Here is an 18,750-nt window from a genome sequence, read left to right on the forward strand (position 1 = left end):
TTTGTCTATCTTCTAGCAGTGCATTTTCGCTAAAATTAAAGAGCAATACGAATGAACACGATATAAGGCATCAACTAGACTACTTTTACTTACGAAAGCAAAACTAATTGTTTATTCGATAAAACTTTTCATAAAACCTATTTCACCAAAATCGCAATACCTTTCGATCTGCAACAATAACGATGTTCATTTGGCTCAGATTTTGACAGTTCTCAATGCTCGATTGGCTCAAGATGGCCGCTTTCGCATATCTCTGAATGTAGGATCCCTAGTCATTTACTGTCAACTACTTCATCGTATTTGTGATACCTGATGCATCAACACAGATGCATTATTTTGTTTCCCGTCAGTCGCTGAGAAAGGCAAAAAACAGCTCGTGTGTCACAAAGTGAATGTTTCAAGAATTTGTCTCCTGTTGAATCGTTAATTTTGTGCCTGTAAAGTGTGTTATCTTTAGCAAAAAACCGTGCTAGTTCGTAGATATAAATTAAGTGAGTATTTTAACCAACATTTCCAGTCTTACAGTTGCCATTAGAAATTATTTTTCGCCGATTCCAGATAGCTAAATCTTTTCCCCTCTCTTGTGACGAAAGCGAAACAAAATACAACATGGCGGACCGAAGATCTGGCGGATCTAGCCGTAATAATTTTAACGATGAGAAAAGCCCGGCCGACATTCCGCCCATGTCGCGGTTGTTTATTATCTGCAGCAAGACGGTAACGGAGGACATCTTGCGGGAACATTTCGAAAAGTTTGGCGAGATTGAGGAAATCTGGATTGTCAAGGACAGACAGTCTGGCGATGCCAAGGGGGTGGCCTACATCAAGTTCTCTAAAACGTCCGAGGCGGCGAAGGCACTCGAAGAGATGAACGGCAAAACTATTGCAGATAATTCCCGTCCGATCAAGGTAAACTGTTTTTTTTTAATTATTCAGTGTTGTGTGTTAATTTTTTTTAGTTAAATTGTAATTCATTCATTGAACGTAAACCACTCAGTTACAAAAAAAGATATTAATCAGGCCATGGAAACAAAATTGACATGATTTGCGAATGTTTTAATACGTATTCTTGATTATGATCGAGTCCACTGGCAAAAGAATTTTTTTCGTAATTTTAATTTATCATTCCTGTTATATAGGGGAAAAGACGGCTTTGGCAGGTTTTGTTCTATTATTGGCAGGGGTGTTTTTGTCGATCAAATTTTATGAAATTTGGCCACAATATTCTTTAATATGCAAAGAATGTTTAGGCCAAATTTGAGCATAATCAGTTATAAAAAAAACCCTGACAATAATAGAACAAAACCTGTCAAAGCCGTCATTCCCCCTATCAGGTCGAAGGAGCAATTCTATTTGTAATTCAAATTTGTAAAACAACAATAAAATATAATTTAGAAACGGTTTGAACAATTAAAATTGTTCATAAGTTGTGGTACATAGCTTGTAATTAAGTATTGAGTTGCCACTTGTTACACCTGGACGATTATTGTCAAATCGTTAAGATTGAATCGTAGAACACTACTGCTGGAACCGTTCAATTTTCATTTGCTGGTATTACATTCCTAACTGAAATATTATCAACAAGCAAAGCTGAACGTTCGATGAACATGAACGAACTCTCGCTTAACATATGGTTAAGGCTCTCGTAAATAATTCTTCACGTTAGGTACAACTCCGTTCTAGATATTTTCTTAGGAAACACATTTAGTAGCTATTTTGAGTGAACGTCCCATAAACCATTTGCACCACTTTGGCTTTTAGGTTCTTTGTTCGGCGCCTTTAACTACCAGTCGAAATGTTTTGCTTGGTTTTTGGGCCGTTCACTTTAAATTTATTAGTTAGAAAATCTGGTTCCCATTAATTTTAAGACGTATATTCTTTCAAAGTTTTCAATATACCTCATAGCAGAATTGGTCTGGGTAACAAAGCTAACAATTCAATGATGTTGATGCCATTGGCCAAACGGCTTCAAAACCAGACGTGCTACCGGCAATGCGGTTAAACGGCGCAATTTTGTTTGTGCAGAAATTTTGAAGATTTTAAATTGTTTTCCAATTAAATATTCATAATTTGCTGTCATAATATAACCATTAACGTATAGCATCGAAATGTTTTTTTTTTAATCATAAAATAAGATTCCACTTCAATCAATGAATTAAACTAGACATAGAAAACTTGGACCTCATTTTTCTCAGTTCGTGTTGTCGAGCTTTTCTCGAACGCATAAATGTGTTACTCGAGAACTTTACAATTTTCTAAACCGTGTGGCCCTTGTCTGATTTTAGGTTCTGGTGGCAGCCAATCGGCAACAAGGATCCCGGAAGCAAACCGATAATGAAGAAGAAAAGTATCTCCGATTGTTTGTATTGATCCCGAAGGAAATGAATGAGGAATCACTCCGGGAAGAGTTCGGTCAGCATGGTACGATCGATAATATAACAATCATTCGGGACAAGGTCACCAAGGAGGGCAAAGGATTTGCCTATGTCAAGTTCAGTCGCTTTACGCATGCAGCGCGAGCTTTCGAAGAATGTGATGCCAAATATAAGGCAGTGTTCGCTGAACCCAAACCATCGAGGAATTCGTCGGTGTCGTCCGGTGACAATTTTGCGGGTTTCGGCAGCGGTAGCGGTGCCCCGAATGGATTCATGGACGAGCGCAGAGGTGGTTCCGGAGCAGGTAATTCTGGGCCAATGATGGGATTCGGAGCGATGGGCGCTTCAGGAAGTGATCGTCGAGGCCCTGGGATGAATAATGATCGAGGTGCCAATTTCGGATTTACAACTAGCGGATACTCGAGCCAGAATGTGAATCCAACTGATACGACGCTTACTGTACTATGTAGCCCTTCGTTGAACCAGGATCAGCTCTGGAGGCTGTTCGACATCATTCCGGGATTGGACTATTGCCAGATTAACAATGATTTTAGTGAGTATATTTTGTATCATGAAGCATCGTTACGCAGTAGAATGGACGACAAAATATTCCGCGCTTTAACTCTGGGGTCGCTTTCTACATCGAATGTTCCATCTAATTTCATCTAAGATATGGTGATTTGATTATGCTCAAATTTATGATAATGGAAGAAAGCGAAGCAACTCTCATACAGTAGTCTAGAATTGTAACTATTTAGAGGAAAATGCACAATAATTTTCAATTATTTTTTACAGATAACCGCAATGTTACCGCCACGGTGGTATACAATAATGCTCAGTCAGCGTTGTACGCTCGCGATAAGATACATGGCTTAGAATATCCACCCGGTGAACGCCTCATCATTCGCCTAGGCCATGAAACAGCCAGCATGATGGCCAACGCAGATCCCTTCAATGGAGGCGGTAAGTTGGTCGTTGAGAAAATTAAAAACCCATTCAAAGTTCTAATCCTTACGCAACTAACATTCTTATAGCTGGTAAGATTTCCGACAGAGACACATCATTCTGCAGTGTGGCTTTACCGCCACCATTGCCAATGGCCAATCCGAACGCAGAGGTTGCCCAGAGATGCTTCATCGTTTGCATTCCCAAGGCTCTGCCCATCAGTGTGCTGAAGCAAACTTTCTGCCGTTTTGGCGATCTTATCGATTTGTATCTCTTGCCGAACAAAAACTGCGGCTATGTCAAATATGCCAGCGAAAAGAGTGCTAAAAAGGCGATGGAAACTTTGCATGGGGCTGAGATTTTGAGCGTACGGCTCAAGGTAGGGCGTATATTCTGTTTCTAGCTGTCTGTACATCGGTTTTTATTTATTTCTGTCGTTTTGCAGGTACTGGAGGCAGAAGAACCCAGCAATGATCGAAGGAAGCGAATGCGACATGAAGAACGAATGGACAATGAATAAATGGGTTCATTTATACGTACGTGTTGAGTCGTGCTGCATGATAGTTGCATGATCGAAATGCCGAGAAACTCTACCAGAAGGATAAGGTAAATGTCTCGAGCTTGCGGTTATGCGCTAACGTAGGATTTTGCTGTTTCGTCCCTCTACTTTAGGTTTGGTTCATGAGTGTGGTGTGGATAGTGTTCTAAAGAGGTAAAAATGCGTCTGACGTGTTTAATGGTGGGTGGGGATTGCTGAAAAATGGTACATGTACTATTTTCTTCGCATTATCGATCTGGCAGCAACAAAATGTACATAAAAAATGCAAGGGTGAACATTTGTTTAATCTATTGTGTTTACTGTTATACACAATAGGTATATCAGTCCTATCTCCTACACAAGTTAAAAATCATTACCAACAGTGCCTGGTGTCCTACAAGTCGCTACCGGCATCCAGGTGCTAATGTGTATACGCGAATAATCAGCATGAGTTAACCGCCAGAAATTTGTATGGCGAAAGACATCTAACGTGGATTTCTCGAAAGTAGGGCCTTTTTCGAGTAAAATATTTGATACTAGTTATGCAAGAAGGTGTCCGCTACTACACTTACCAAATACATTTACGATAAGAATGTTTGATTTTGGAAAGGTCAATCTTAGATGTATTTCGCCATTCTGATTTCATGAAGTGTGTGCCACTGTAAGAACTCTCAAAGTGGGTAATTCATTGCGCATTCTTTTACACTTGCTTGTGTATGCAGCTAGTAAAAAACTGATCGTAGGAATTAAATTGTAACTTGTTGAACTGAAAAGCAATAGTCCGCCGAGAATGCATGTCGGGTTCGAGCAGTGCCGTGCCAAGCATATTTTTTTTACTTATGTACACTTTTCTGTTGTAGGTATATAATCTTGTTTCTTCTGAGTTTCAAATAAAGAGTAGAAAAAACGATTCTATAACATTCCCCAGAAAACCGTTTCCCAGGAAATCAGTCCCCAGAATGTACCATTTCCCAGATTTTTTCAAACCTTTAATAAGATTCCTTCAATGAAGAAAAAAGATTTTATTTCTAACGGGTTGCAACTAAAAAACTGAAATGAAAAGAATAGCTCGGGATAAAACTACAAAGAAGTACAGTTCAATCTGATAGGGGACCAGAAGGCATTATGAACACCCGGGGCAGATTGGACACCCCCAATATTCTTGTTAATTCAATCATTTTTCTACTTTCAATGCAGCGAACTCTATAATCCTTTCATAAACAACTAGTTTATAGCGTAGAAGCCATTGTTTTATTCTCTTAACGAATAAATTGAGCATTGAGCATGAGCATTATGACCGCACAATTCGTAGTTGCTACTCCGTGATTGACTAGAACTTGCGAAATTGTACAGAGAACACAATAAATGGGGCTTGGGACTAGCTACCCATTCTCAATGTAGGAAGTCATATAGGAAGGGGAGGATTGTTAGTCCGACTCTCGTTGCTACTAGAGACCGAGAACACCTCTGCATCTCCACGATTGTCTTGGGATAGGATATCGTTTTAGTTACAAAGGATAATTTATCTGGATTCACTTCGGTAAGTGATGCGATCTATGGGATGGGAAATAACACTCTCGCTGTCTGAAACTTTCACTTTCTGATTTATTCACTCACCCGCGCAAAGCAGAACAAAATTACGACGACCGGCCGATCGTTTTGCCTTCCGCACAAAGCAAAACTAAACTTCGATGACCGGCCGATCCGCTTACTGGAGAAACACGACCGGATAAGAAACAAACTTTCACTTTCTGATTTATTTACTCACCCACACAAAGCAAAACTAAACTTTGACGACCGGTCGATCCGCTGACTCGAAACAAGAGCCAACACGCACTGAACTAATTAACTTTACTACCGGCCGCGCAATGCCAGTTTTATTCTCTTAACGCATAAATTTGACAAAAAAGTTAGAATGTCTTCCAAATGATTAAAAATTATAAGTTTCACCTCCCATAAAATAAGCTTTACTTTACCATAGAAGATGATTTCTCGATTATTGGTCATCCCATAGCAAAATTTTGTTATTTACAGTGCTCTGGCATGCATTTGTGACAATTCTCCTTGATGTTTACAAAATTTCCAACAGTTTTTAAATATGTTCACCTGTTGGGGCAAACTGAACACTCTATATGGGGGTAGAACTGACACCTTAAAAATTAAAAACATTACCCTAAACTCATCGAACTAGGCTTCCATATCGTGTTATTTTCGTGTTATCATGGTGCGGAATTATAAATCGCTATAAAAGTTCCAGTACATGACATATATACCATTGAAGCATATATATACCATAGAAGTCGCTGAAAGTGCAACAAAAAAGGAAGTGTTTTGTATAGATTTGGCAATCTCGGTGGCAAGTTGATGGGTACAACCCATTGGAAGGATTGGCGATGCCAGTAGGGTGGATAAAAACATGCATAGATTATGCAATACTTAGAGGAGAGACGATTGGGAAGGCATATAAAAAAATCATATACTTCATACAAAAAGTTCGACATACATGTATGAGGCCAGCTGAAAGTGGCATATTTTTGGGTTACGTAATCAATCTTCTTCTATTCACCATGGAATTAATATAGAAAACGACCATATATGACCTCGCTTAAGAAGAGGGAAATAGATTTTCGGATGTTGATGATCCAAACACAATTTTAAGTTTCTCATACAAAGTCATGACAGGAAGATGAAAAATTGGGTAATATTTCGGTTGGATGATCCATAAAATAGGTTACGATGGCATATAATCACGAGTAAGATAATTTCTTCATATTTTATAAGGGTATCCATACTGCCCCATGGGGGTGTCCAATCTGCCCCGCTACCTTTCCGAGAGTAGTGAAAAATAACTATTACAAAATCGTCCTATTTGATTAAAATTGCCTTATTTTCAATACAATTCAAAACAGAACTGGCAGTTAACGAGTAATAGTATCATGTAATTGCTAGAAATTCGAATTATATTCAATTTAAATCGCCTAATATTGATTAAAACCTTAGGGTGTCCATATTGCCCCTTGTTCCCCCTTGTGTTTTGTATAACAAAAAGGCTGTCCTTAAGGTAGCTTCACACCTCGGGAATTTGGTCCGCGGATTTTCTCCCATGAATTTTTACATATGCGATGTTTTCTGGATTTGAGCACGGAAAATTAAAATTCATGCCCCATTGAAATTTTCCCGAGGTGTAATGTAGCCTTTAGTCTTTAAACCAAACGGCCAAGCGGGGCCAAACGCGACGTTCGATGCGACGCGACAATGCAATTTGACAGCCTGTTGATATTGTGGCTTGTCCCTTAGACGAATGAATATAAGCATATGGTCCGTGGTTCGCCGTCAGCTTAGTCTTGCTGATATGACATGACCGCTGGACGGCTCTGCCACATCGATTTGCGAAATGCTACTTCTGATCCTGCTTATGAGTTGCTTCGCGATTTTGGCCTTACGATCACCTTTGTACACAATGGAGCTCAGTTGACCAAAAAATGCTATGACATTTTTCGAAACATTTTCACACTTAAAATGCTCGACCGATTTGAAAGAAGGCGTAATGGAAGATGGGGGCAAGATGGCCACCATAAGGTAATCCTTGTAAAATAGTGAAACTCGTTCGAATTCTGAAAGTTTTGTGAATAAACACTGATAAATGTCGTTACAGTATCTTATAAACTGGCTTTAAACAAGGTGTTTTTATGATGTATATATTTATCATATGGGGCGATAGGGCCACCCTCTCGGGGCAAGACGAGCGAGGATTAAAAATTATATCAAAAGCGTAATAAATTTATTTAGATCGGGTGAAAAATTTCTTGCACTTCTAGGAATTATGTTCAAATGGATTTTCGCCTAAAAATGTCGTATTCCATGTTGATTTATTGACCACTGGCTCTGCGACAATATCTGAATTTATCTTAAAGCTATTTTTTACGACGTTGTTCAATTCATCTCTGATTAAGGTTGAAACTATTTCGTGGATTTTTTTAATGCATTTAAGAGTTAGGCTACTCTTAATCCTGGAGGTGACCTTGTTCCTAATACAGTTGGCATACAGTTGGCAGTTGGCATCCTATCGATCATAATTACTGTGAATATCTTCAAATTAATTATGTAGATACGCTAAAGTTTTATAAAAGCCTTGGTAAATATCAACTTGTGCTGAAAAATGAGTATTTTTGGCTTCAAACCCTAAATTAAAGCCATGTCCATTTAGAATCCGGAATCATTTATTGTATTGCAGCGGCACGGAAAGTGACCGCTGCAAGAATTCTTTTACAGCGGTTTGTCTACCTAGGCGCCCACTTGCTGTGGTATAAATTTCACGATGTTTCGTGCAGCGAGTCAAAAATTATTCCAGATGGAAGCCGAAAGGTGAGAAAAAAATCTGCACACCCACGTTGATAATTCTGCTCATCGACGTTGGAACCTACGTCAAAATGGATGTCGGACAGCTTCCTAGCAAAAAATTCTACATAGCGATGGCACGAGGAATAGTTCCTGCGAAGCTTAAGTTTGCTTTTTGGACAAACTTGCAAAAAAACAGATGATTTTGGCAAGGGATATGCAGCTGTGGAGCAAAAACCTAAGTGTTTGTGACGAATAAGACGATGGACTCGAAGCTGTACAAGAAGGAATGTCTCAAAAACCGCGATCTACCTTAAAGCCCATGAAGGTCCCGTGAAGTTTTTGCCAGATTTGGCGAGTTGCCACTACAGCCGGGAAGTCATCCAGTGGTACCGCGATAATAACGAAGATTTCATCGATAAAAACATAAATCCACGCAACTGCCCACAGCTCCGGCCCATCGAGACATTTTGGGCAGTAATAAAGCGGAAGCTTAAGAAAAGTGAAAAAACCAGGCATTGCATTTTATCCCATCATTCGATCTTCTGAGCAAAGATACTGATGATATCCAGGGATATCGATCTTAGTTATCTATCTGCTCAGTAAACAAAGTGCAATGTTCGCCATGGAGAAACATTTTTTCACTGTTTTTGTTGTAGCAACGCCCTCGCAACGTGAACAAACCCCGAAACACGCTGGCTATCTGGATCATCATTGAATGCTCAAATGATAATATCTTTCCAGAGTGCTCTTTGATTAGGGATAATATCTTTGCATAAGCAAAGATAATATCCTTTGCTCAGATGATATTGCAATGCCTGGAAAAAACACCTCGGGACGCGACTCAGATGATTAAAATGTGGAACAAATGTGCCAAGGAAGTTGACTCCGGAGGTGTGCAACTTTTGATGAGAGGAATAAAGAAGAAGGTGCAAATTTTCACTAGAAACAAGAAGATATGATTTGTATCAATATTTTTTTCCTTAAAGTACAGTGAATTACCTTTGTTTTGATGTATTAACCGTATTTGTACGTCAATCCGTTATCGAGATACAGATGATTTCAATATTCCGGATTCTAAATGGACATAGCTTTATGGAACCACAAAATTATAAGAAAATTCGAATTTCCACTAAACCATTCTAAAATATAGCCCTTTTACATTATTGTTAGCCATTCCTAATGCGAACATAACGCTCACTTAAGTCAAAATCAACGTTGACTGTCTTGCCCCACTTTCCCCTATTTGAGGAAAATGTTTGAGTCAAAAGAATGTTTTACTCATTTGCTGGCTCATTTGCCTTTTTCCGAGCAAATGCGTTTTTAAAAAAGAAGGAATCATCAGATGATAACCTTATTTCGGGCAAATTCATGCTTTTCGAGAAGAAATTATTTAAGGTTCAAATTACAGTCATCCAGTCATTGACTAGAAAGACAGCCACGTGCTCGTACCATTGGGGGGTCTCGTACCAGTTGCAGTCTCCAGCTGGGTGGGGGAAGTATTTTTGTTTCAAAACTACATCATTCCATAGCGTAGACATAATTATATCCGGTGGATGCTTCATTTGGTTGTATTTCGCTTTAGTTTTCAAAAAACTGCCTTCTGCAAAATTTTTTTTTTCTCAAGAGGGGAAATCGACGATTTACTCTCACGCTCTCTTATATATAACAGAGCGTGAGAGTAAATCGTCGATTTCCTCTCTTGGGAAAAAAATGTTGCAAAAGGCAGTTTTTTTGAAAACTAAAGCGAAATCCAACCAAATTAAGTATCCAGCGGATATAATTATGTCTTCGCTATGGGATGATGTAACTTTGTAACAAAAATAATTCCCCCATCCAGCTGGAGACTGCTTTTTCTCCTCGGTGGGTTTTATTACTGGGGGGTGGTACGAACACGTGGCTGTCTTTCTCGTCAATGACTGGATGCTGGTAATTTGAGCCTTAATCATTTTTCTATTCTTGTGCCTTATGTTGGACAAACGTGTTGCTTTTTTCAAGGCAAATGCGCGTTTTAAAAGAAGGAATCATCGACTTAAATGCCTTATTCCGGGCAAATGCGTGGGTCCCTATTTGTTGCCTCAATCAATGCGTGCTTCAAAATAAGCGGGCTTGGTAGTCATATGGCTACTGCTTAAGCCTCATACGCAGGAGATGGTGGGTTCAATCCCAGGTCAGTTCCATTCTCTTACTTTGTATCTTTTTCTATATTTCTTATGTTCTAGCAATCGCTAGAACTGGAAATGGACTTCCATACCGTTTCCATTATTATTCCTATACCTTCAACTTGAGTATTCTAGCAGTAATCTGCTAGAATTGGAAATGAACTATAGATAGAGCTCGTTTCCTACATCCAATTAGAAATTCCATCAGTTGCCTTCTCCTATCTATCACATTGGCAGCTCGTTAACCAAGACGGACCTCTGCCTCTCGAACCTAACCCAAAAATTCCAACAAATTCCGCATGAGCTCGTGGCAAGTGCAGAGGTAGATTCGGCTTGCAGTGGGCGAGTGATTGCATCATCATTTTCTCCCCGTCCCTACATTGGCTTGCATTCTGACGTGGCAGGCGCCAGTATGACCTAACAAATGGCATCACCAGTACTTGTATATTGAAGATGTGTGCTAGTCCCAAACAAACATCTATTGGCTCCCTGTGCAAGAACAGCTGATCTGGTCATAATGGAGTAGCAACTACGAGCAGTCAATCAAGCTCAAGCTTAATCAATGCGTGCTTCAATATAAAAAGAAATTCTCTTTTTCTGTTTTGGGGTGAAGCCAGACAGGCGTGATGCGACAGTGCAGTTTGACAGTTCATTGATAATAATTGTTATTTCTTTGCGTAATTCGTCGCATCGCACGTCGCGTTTACTCTGGCGAGCACCTTATGGTCATTATGCCAATTGGCACATTGTATTTGACACTATTGTTTCTAACAATTACCACAATGGCCCTTGCAAATCCAACTCATCAAGACAAATGATTTAATGTATGGTCTTGCGATAATCTTTATAAGAAAACAAGAAAATGAAATCATGTTCATCTATATATTCTGTTTTCTGGGGAACGGTACATTCTGGGGATTGGTGTTTTGGGGAATGGTACATTCTGGGGAATGGACCTCTGGGTGATGGTCTTAATACAAAAATAAATAGGGCGTTATGCCATAGTGCAATGGGCTACAAACAAACAGTCAAATAACACGTTTCACAACTTACGAAGAAACATAAAGTTTTCTATCGTTTGATTTACCTTCTCTTTAAAGCTCAGAAGAAGGATGGTATTTGTTTCTGGTTTTACTTGAACAGTGGTGAAGTTAGACAAGGGCTCAATAGGGCACTCGATCCAGCAAATTAAATATTCAGGGAAAATTTGGTTCAGAAATTTCATCGGATATTTCTAGCTTAACTTTTCAAAAGAACCTAATTAACATTTTTTTCATGAATTAATTTGAATAGTGCAATCAATAGAACAACATTAAAGCTATTGATTGCTGTATTCAAATTAATTCATGAAAAAAATGTTACTTAGGTCCTTTTGAAAAGTTAAGCGAGATTTTTTTGATAATCTTTCCAGAATTCATTCGAAAATTTTTTGGACATTAATTTCAAAATTACTTTAATAATCGCTTCGGAAATTCACTTATAACTTCCTTTAAAAATTTCTTCTGAAACGTACACTTCGTACACTTATTACGTAAGCAATTTTTCTGATATTTTCGACCCCCCTGATATTTGGGACCCCCCATGTAAGATTTTTTTTTTCATACATATGATTTTTTATTTATATGGTACGAAAGAAAACGACAGACCTCCACCCCTCCTCCATGAGTGCTTACGTAATATGTGTACGACCCCTAAGGAAGTAATTTCCAAAGAAATTATTTTAAAAAATCCAGAGGAATTCCTGATTGAAGTTTAGGTGAAATTTCTAAAGATTAGAAATTTCCAAAGGAATTCCCAAAGGAATTTTGAAAATAGCTTTTGAAGGAAAGAATTCCCTAAGGAACTCTTGAAGGTATGTTTGAAGGAATTTTATTTGAAAAATTAAAAAATGTCATAAATTTCTTCAGGAGTTCTTCCATAAATTCCTTTAGGATTTTTTTTTGAAAATTTCTTTGGAAGCCTCTTAGAAAATTCCTAAAATTTAGTCAAATAATGTGAAAAGGAATTTCTGCAGGAAATTTAGAGTAAAAAAAAACTGGAAAAATTTCTGAATGAATATAATTTTGGAAGGAAAGAAATTTCCGAAGGAATTGAAGTAGGAAATTCCGGAAAAATTCCAGATAATAATCTCTGAAGCAATTTTTGAAAGAAAATTGCATTCCTTCAAATTCCAGAAAGGCAAAGAAATATCTGTATAGGTTATTGCAGTGTTTCCCAACACTGACCCCCTGGGGAGCCGCAATACCGTACCAAGGGAGGCGTGGAACCTTTGCAAAGAATGCACACTTTTTGTAGCTTAGCTATTATATACATTTTTTTGTGTGTTTACAAATATCAATTTACTAGTTTTACTCAACATCAGGAGATTTGAAAGCTTGCAGTAGGATTTTTTGTACTGTTCCTAGCAGCACACATGTTTCACATATGCTACTGCAACTCATATGTAACCAGATTCAGTCGAAATCAAGTTGCTGTGAACTTTTCTAGTCTGACTTGTGCTGCTCTAGGACTAGATTTTGAACACATCTCCAGATAAAGCCCAAAGCAAGAAACAGATCAAACACTGACGACGATTTGAGATTCGCTTTATCAGACGCGCAAACTCGTATATCGAAGCAGGTACCACAAATGCAAGTACAAATATCGTACTGAATGAATCACTGCTGAAGAATAAAATATTAGAATGAAAAAAATATTGAAATAAAATGATTTAAGAATATATGTTGGTTCTTGATTTCAGCATGAAAAATTCAGGGGGCCTTGGGCCACTTGGAAAATCGAACCCGAAAATGTTGGGAACCACTGGGTTATTGGTTTTGTTTCATGTTGATAATATCATATTTATATTTTAAAACGTTCTTGAAATCATTCCAATTCCCAGAACATCTTTCCTCCGAGATGTGTAAAATCGACTGAACATTTAGAATATGTCTGTATTATAAGATGCAATAATATGTATAGCGAATGATCCATTTTATATTATACTATGCCCACTATGCCTCTGTAAAAGGGAAAATAATTCCATTTGTTTAAATGCTGACAATGATTTGCAAAGAGACAATAAATCCCCTAAATTATGAAATCTCATATTCTTTTCTCTTTTGCATTCACCGTTTAAGCAAGATTTCAAACAATGAATCGCACCACTGCTGATTGTAAGACATGTAATCAATTTAGTTTTTATCGAACAATCAAAAGCAAATACAGTACTGACCCGATTTTGTCACTCCCCGATTTTGTCTACCCCCGATTTTATCACGTTTTCGACCCGATTTATCACGTCCCGATTTTGTCACGTTTTCGACCCGATTTTGTCACCCTAAAAAAATTTGTCATTCTTTTTATTTTCGTAAATAATACCACAAACAACATTGATTTTCATGAAATAACTTTCACCGCCTGTAGTTTATTACGAACGACTTCTGAGTGCCTGGGAAATATTCTGTAAGCATTTTCGACAAGAAATAACGGGTACCGTTCCCGCATTCTGCCTTTATAAGGCATAAACTGATCCATAGTTGTGGAATGAATTAAAAAATTGGAAATAATATTTTTTTCCAATTTTGTCACATACCCTGTTTTATCACCCCAAAATTCACTAGGGTGTGATAAAATCGAAATATTACTGTACTTTTTTTCTGTCAATTAAAAACTGCCAGTATCAACAATTCGTATCAAAATTTTTTGTGATGTTTTTCGCTCATTTTGTGTTGAAGACCGCACAGTTGTGTAGAATAATTTGAAATGTATCATCAGAACCAGTGCGTTTAAAGCTTTTTAAAAGAAATTGATCATGGGGTATTTTAAGGCCTACGAATCAGTGCTTTAGCATGACAGCTTGCGAAAAAAGTCTCTCACGGTATGCAACATATCGTATATGTATACTGAGATGATAGGTGGGAGGCTTTGTCATTCTCTTTTGAATTCAATCCCTGAGATGAGGTCATTTTAAGCATATTTCTGGAAGAAAATCAAAATCGTCAAAAATTGGCATGGGACTCTTATTCGAATCGCGGCAGTATACAGACATGATGAGTGAGAATGTTCTCTTTGGTTTCTATCTAATGGTTTGTTCGGCCAAACAAACGCCTCTCGTCGATTCGCTGAAAGTCATTCGGCGGATAACCGTTTGTTCAAATGCTACTTGACCGAATAATACGTTAAGCTGAGAGAAATGAACCAGCCAAGGGCTGAAAGCCTCTTTAATAAAGATGAAAAAAAAAACCTTGAGCTGAAAATCATGTAATTGAGCTCCATTTGGCCGAATTAGACGTTTCGCCGAAACGGTTATTAGGCCAACCAAGGGCTTGGTCGAAAATGACGTAAGCGACTACAGCCGAACAGGTAATTTGGCCGAAAATTTGTTTTTCTATAATGTCTTTTGGTCTAAAATGCCGTTCGGCTGAAATGGTCGTCTGGAAAGTTTCTATTCGGGGCCAAAAATGTCGACCCGTTCGATCAAATGGTGTTTTAGGTTAAATGGTCAATTCGTTCAAATTGCCCTTTGTGCCAAATGACGTATTCAGTCAGTTAAACGATTTTTTACGCAAATTGACCTGTCATTTGAACCACATTTTTGGGCGTATGTCCATTTCGGCCATATGGGGTTCGGCCTTACGAGCCAAGGCGTAGGATTGCCAATCCGGATGTGGCGAGTTCAATTCTCGTTCCGGTCTAGGATATTTTCGGTTTGTAAACATTCTCGACTCCCTGGATATAGTGCATCCATTGTACTGTACTTGCCACACAAGAATTAATAACTGACGAAATGCCAATTGAATACTGTTGAAAGGCTGGTCAAGTTCCAGTTATAATGTAAAGGCATTGAAGATGAAGAAGGGTTTCGGCATAATGGTTGGCTCCGTCAAATGAGATGTATGGCCAAACGGTCCTTCCCTGTTTAAAAATCTGATTTAAACGAGAATTTTTTTTTGATTTCAACGGTATTAACTTCTCATAGAACTTTAGTGCGTTATTAATGCGGTACAGTTGTTCCGTCTCTTCGCGGTCTCGATCTTCTTGATGTCGCTTGTCCGACGGAAAATCCAGTTTAGCGTGTTGAACAGACTCTGTTTCTCACCCGTTTATATTGCGCCTCGTGCGCCCTCGTGCGTCAATGCAGCAATCTCGTACATGATGCATTCTATCTACTAACTGCTCACAGTTGTCCTTATATCAATCATTTCTCCGAATCGGTGGCACTGTACCTTGTGCAATGGTTTCGGTGCTATCAATGACGATCTATCCAGCTACAATATCCTTCACTGACAGTGCCTCTTCAGCAGTTGGGCTAGTCTATAACGTTCTGTAACCGCCCAATGTTTAGCCGCGGCGTTGCGTGTTGTACACCGTCGACAGCCTTGAGCGCTGGAAAACACAAACGAGATAGTGATCGTAGGGGTAACTGGGGGTAATATGCACGACCTTTTGGCATTTTTAACAATGTTGCAGGAATATTTTCAAGAATGTTTACTACTGGATTTGTAGTTCGAGATCCGAACTACATGCGCTGTAGTAAATACTCTAACCAAACTTTTGAAAATGTACTCGAAAATGCCAAAGAGTTGTTTTTTCCCGGGGGTGCATATTACCCAAGTTTTCCCTATTTTATATTTGCACTGCGGTAAGTGCAGCGTTCGTGATGTCGGAGAAGAATGTACCGTCGATTAGAACTTGTTCGATTTGGTTTTGCGATTCTTTGTTAGGTGATCTCCATGTGGCCTTGTGGATATTCTAGCAAGGAAAGAAAGTGCTTCGGCCGTTATTCGATACGGTATGCAACATACAATCAATCTTAGAGTTAGATGCAGAACGACATATTTCTGAAAGGTGTTTCTTAGAGAGAAAAACAATTTTAATGTTTACTCCTTTACAGCTGGGTTAGTCATCAACAGGTAGTAGAAGCCGACGAAAACAAAAACAAATGTAAATGCTATTATTTTTTTACACGGTTTTGATGAACATCCAAATAAAACAAATAGTGTCTCAGTTTGGAGTAACCAAAATTCAGAGTCTTTTAATCAATAGTAGGCACGACTTTCATAAAAAATGGCTTCACCAATAATCCGAGCTATACAAACTCATCACTCACTTCGAATCCATCTCAGTCGATTATCACATAGTCACTTAATCATCTATGTTTTGGACACCCACTCACAACAGCTTTATATTATCAAGGCTCTAACGTTGTTATTCGTTTATATTTATTGTTTTCACCACAGTTATTGCGTACTGAACAACTAGCTTCAAATTGTCGTTATATATATTTTACAATATCCATACTTTTAAGCTTTTGTTACCTCCCCTAACAACGCTCCAATTGATTAAATTTATTTTTGCAGAACTATTTTACCACTTTAACGCTAGTGACGAACGAACAAACCCTACTACAAACAGTACTCCTACTACATAAAATACAAGTACCTAGCTCCCATCAGATCGATTATGAAGAAGACCTCTTGGACTGTGCAAAAGAACGTACAACCACAAGAACAACAAAAAAATTCGAGACTTTCCTTCAAAACTGCATCGATCGAAACGAGAACGTATGGACCTGTCCGGACGTCAAATTGAAACTGCACCCAACAACTATAGATTCACATGCAAAACAAAGAACAACCATTTGAACATCGCCGGATGACTTCCCGACTTACACCCACTTTGCGGGACGAAGAGTAAACGAGAGGCCAAGGGAAATATACATTCCCGACAAGACAGGAAGATGGTACGAACGAACGAGAGAACTAATCATACTAAAAAGTTCAGGCGTGAAGAGACGACCAACGGGACTGGCACAACTTGTCAATGCTCAGAACACTCACAGGGAATTACGCTACAAACAAGGTGTATGACCCTCAGCAACTAAGTGCCGCATTTTCCGTTACTTTCTTGCGTTTTCCCACACGTCCAGTTTACTTGACTTCGCCAAAAATTTCATGTTCTTATCACTAGTTCTTGATTGTGTTTGGTTCGTTTCTAAATCCGGTAGGAGTCTTTATGTTAATGTTAGTCACAGAAAAAACTTTTATCACACCTATTGACAATTATTATTTTCCAAATTATACTACTTTAATGTTAGTCGTTAGATGCGCCAAGATTTTTTTTAATTGTAAATTATTTCACATTTTAATGCTTGTTTGGATCACACAAATGATGAGATTAAGAATTACCAGTTTCAAGTTGATAAGGCGAAGACATTTGAAGACGCAATATTCAGAAAACTCACTAACGTTAATTTCGCACTATACTATTTGACGCTGTCGTTCGTACATACTACTCCTAAATAACATACACATTCTTCATATACCACGAACAAACATCATGCGTGACACTTAGCTACAAAAAGTATTTGTAGCAATCAAAGAAAAATATACATTTCACTTTGAACATTATGTTTTTATTTATTCCCGAGCTGATAGAGGTAACTGAATACATACACCGAGATTGAAACAATAAAGATTTCTTTTATTTTTGTATATTTTTACTATCATAGATAACATTCTATGGTATTGTTAGATGGATTCATAGATTTTTAATCCCCTAGTTTTCACTCCGGAGTTTGTACAATCCTTAACTGTTAAGCTGTACGGTATAACAATCATTCACATTCATCTACTTCCTCTCTCCGTTTACAATCGATTAATAAACCTTTATCATTGACTTTAGTTATCATAAAGCAAAAACAAGTAAGATCTGCTAGTTATAAACATAAAACAACTCGTTAAAAAGTTTCACTTTACAGCTAACTTGTTTCTTATTCTACATTCATAAAACATTTTCTTCCACGACAAACGGGACAGCCGTTCCCAAAAAAAGTGGTCCAATTAAGAATTACAAATAATAAACACACGAAGAGGTTTAACCTAAAACATATTCATATTTAGAAGTAAGAAAAGCAAATTTATTCATTGTGTTTCATTCACGTGAACAGAGTACGTTATGAGTTGAACGCCGACGAGCTATGGATGATCCATCCATCGGACCGCCCAGGAACTCAGAAATAAGTACTGTGTGTTATAATCAATAGCAGTAGGATGCAGTTTTCTTTCTGGGTATTTTACATCATTTTGTGTATAGTTACACACGATATATTACTATTAATTTTACCGCTTAGTATGCGTATGGATGTAAAGTGAAGGAGCAACATTTCAGCTTAATAATAAAGGAAATACCAAGAATTTTTAATAAAAAAAAACTTAGTCATTACAGAAATAATAGAGAAAATCCTGCGGATAAATATTGTAAAATAGGCATTATCAACCATATTCTTGTTTATGTTCTATGGTAGGTGGACCATACTCCATACCGTGAAGTACCTTAATTTCGCGCACTTAAGATCTGACAAAGTTAAAACGTTCATTAAAAAACATGTAGTGGCCATTTGGAAACATCT

General features: G+C 38.1%; 1 protein-coding gene across 1 annotated transcript; it reads left to right on the forward strand.

Annotated features, from left to right (window-relative positions):
• The first annotated feature begins 332 nt into the window (after nucleotides 1-332).
• On the forward strand, nucleotides 333-17,744 carry LOC134210887 (RNA-binding protein 45). The gene is made up of 7 exons (XM_062687289.1): nucleotides 333-491; nucleotides 559-909; nucleotides 2,286-2,928; nucleotides 3,171-3,338; nucleotides 3,410-3,699; nucleotides 3,766-3,926; nucleotides 16,700-17,744. Exons 2-6 carry the CDS (start codon nucleotides 610-612, stop codon nucleotides 3,838-3,840), a joined length of 1,476 nt encoding a protein of 491 aa, XP_062543273.1. The 5' UTR covers nucleotides 333-491; nucleotides 559-609; the 3' UTR covers nucleotides 3,841-3,926; nucleotides 16,700-17,744.
• Nucleotides 17,745-18,750: the final 1,006 nt, after the last annotated feature.

This window comes from Armigeres subalbatus, chromosome 2, assembly GCF_024139115.2.
Source record: "Armigeres subalbatus isolate Guangzhou_Male chromosome 2, GZ_Asu_2, whole genome shotgun sequence".
NCBI lineage: Eukaryota > Metazoa > Arthropoda > Insecta > Diptera > Culicidae > Armigeres > Armigeres subalbatus.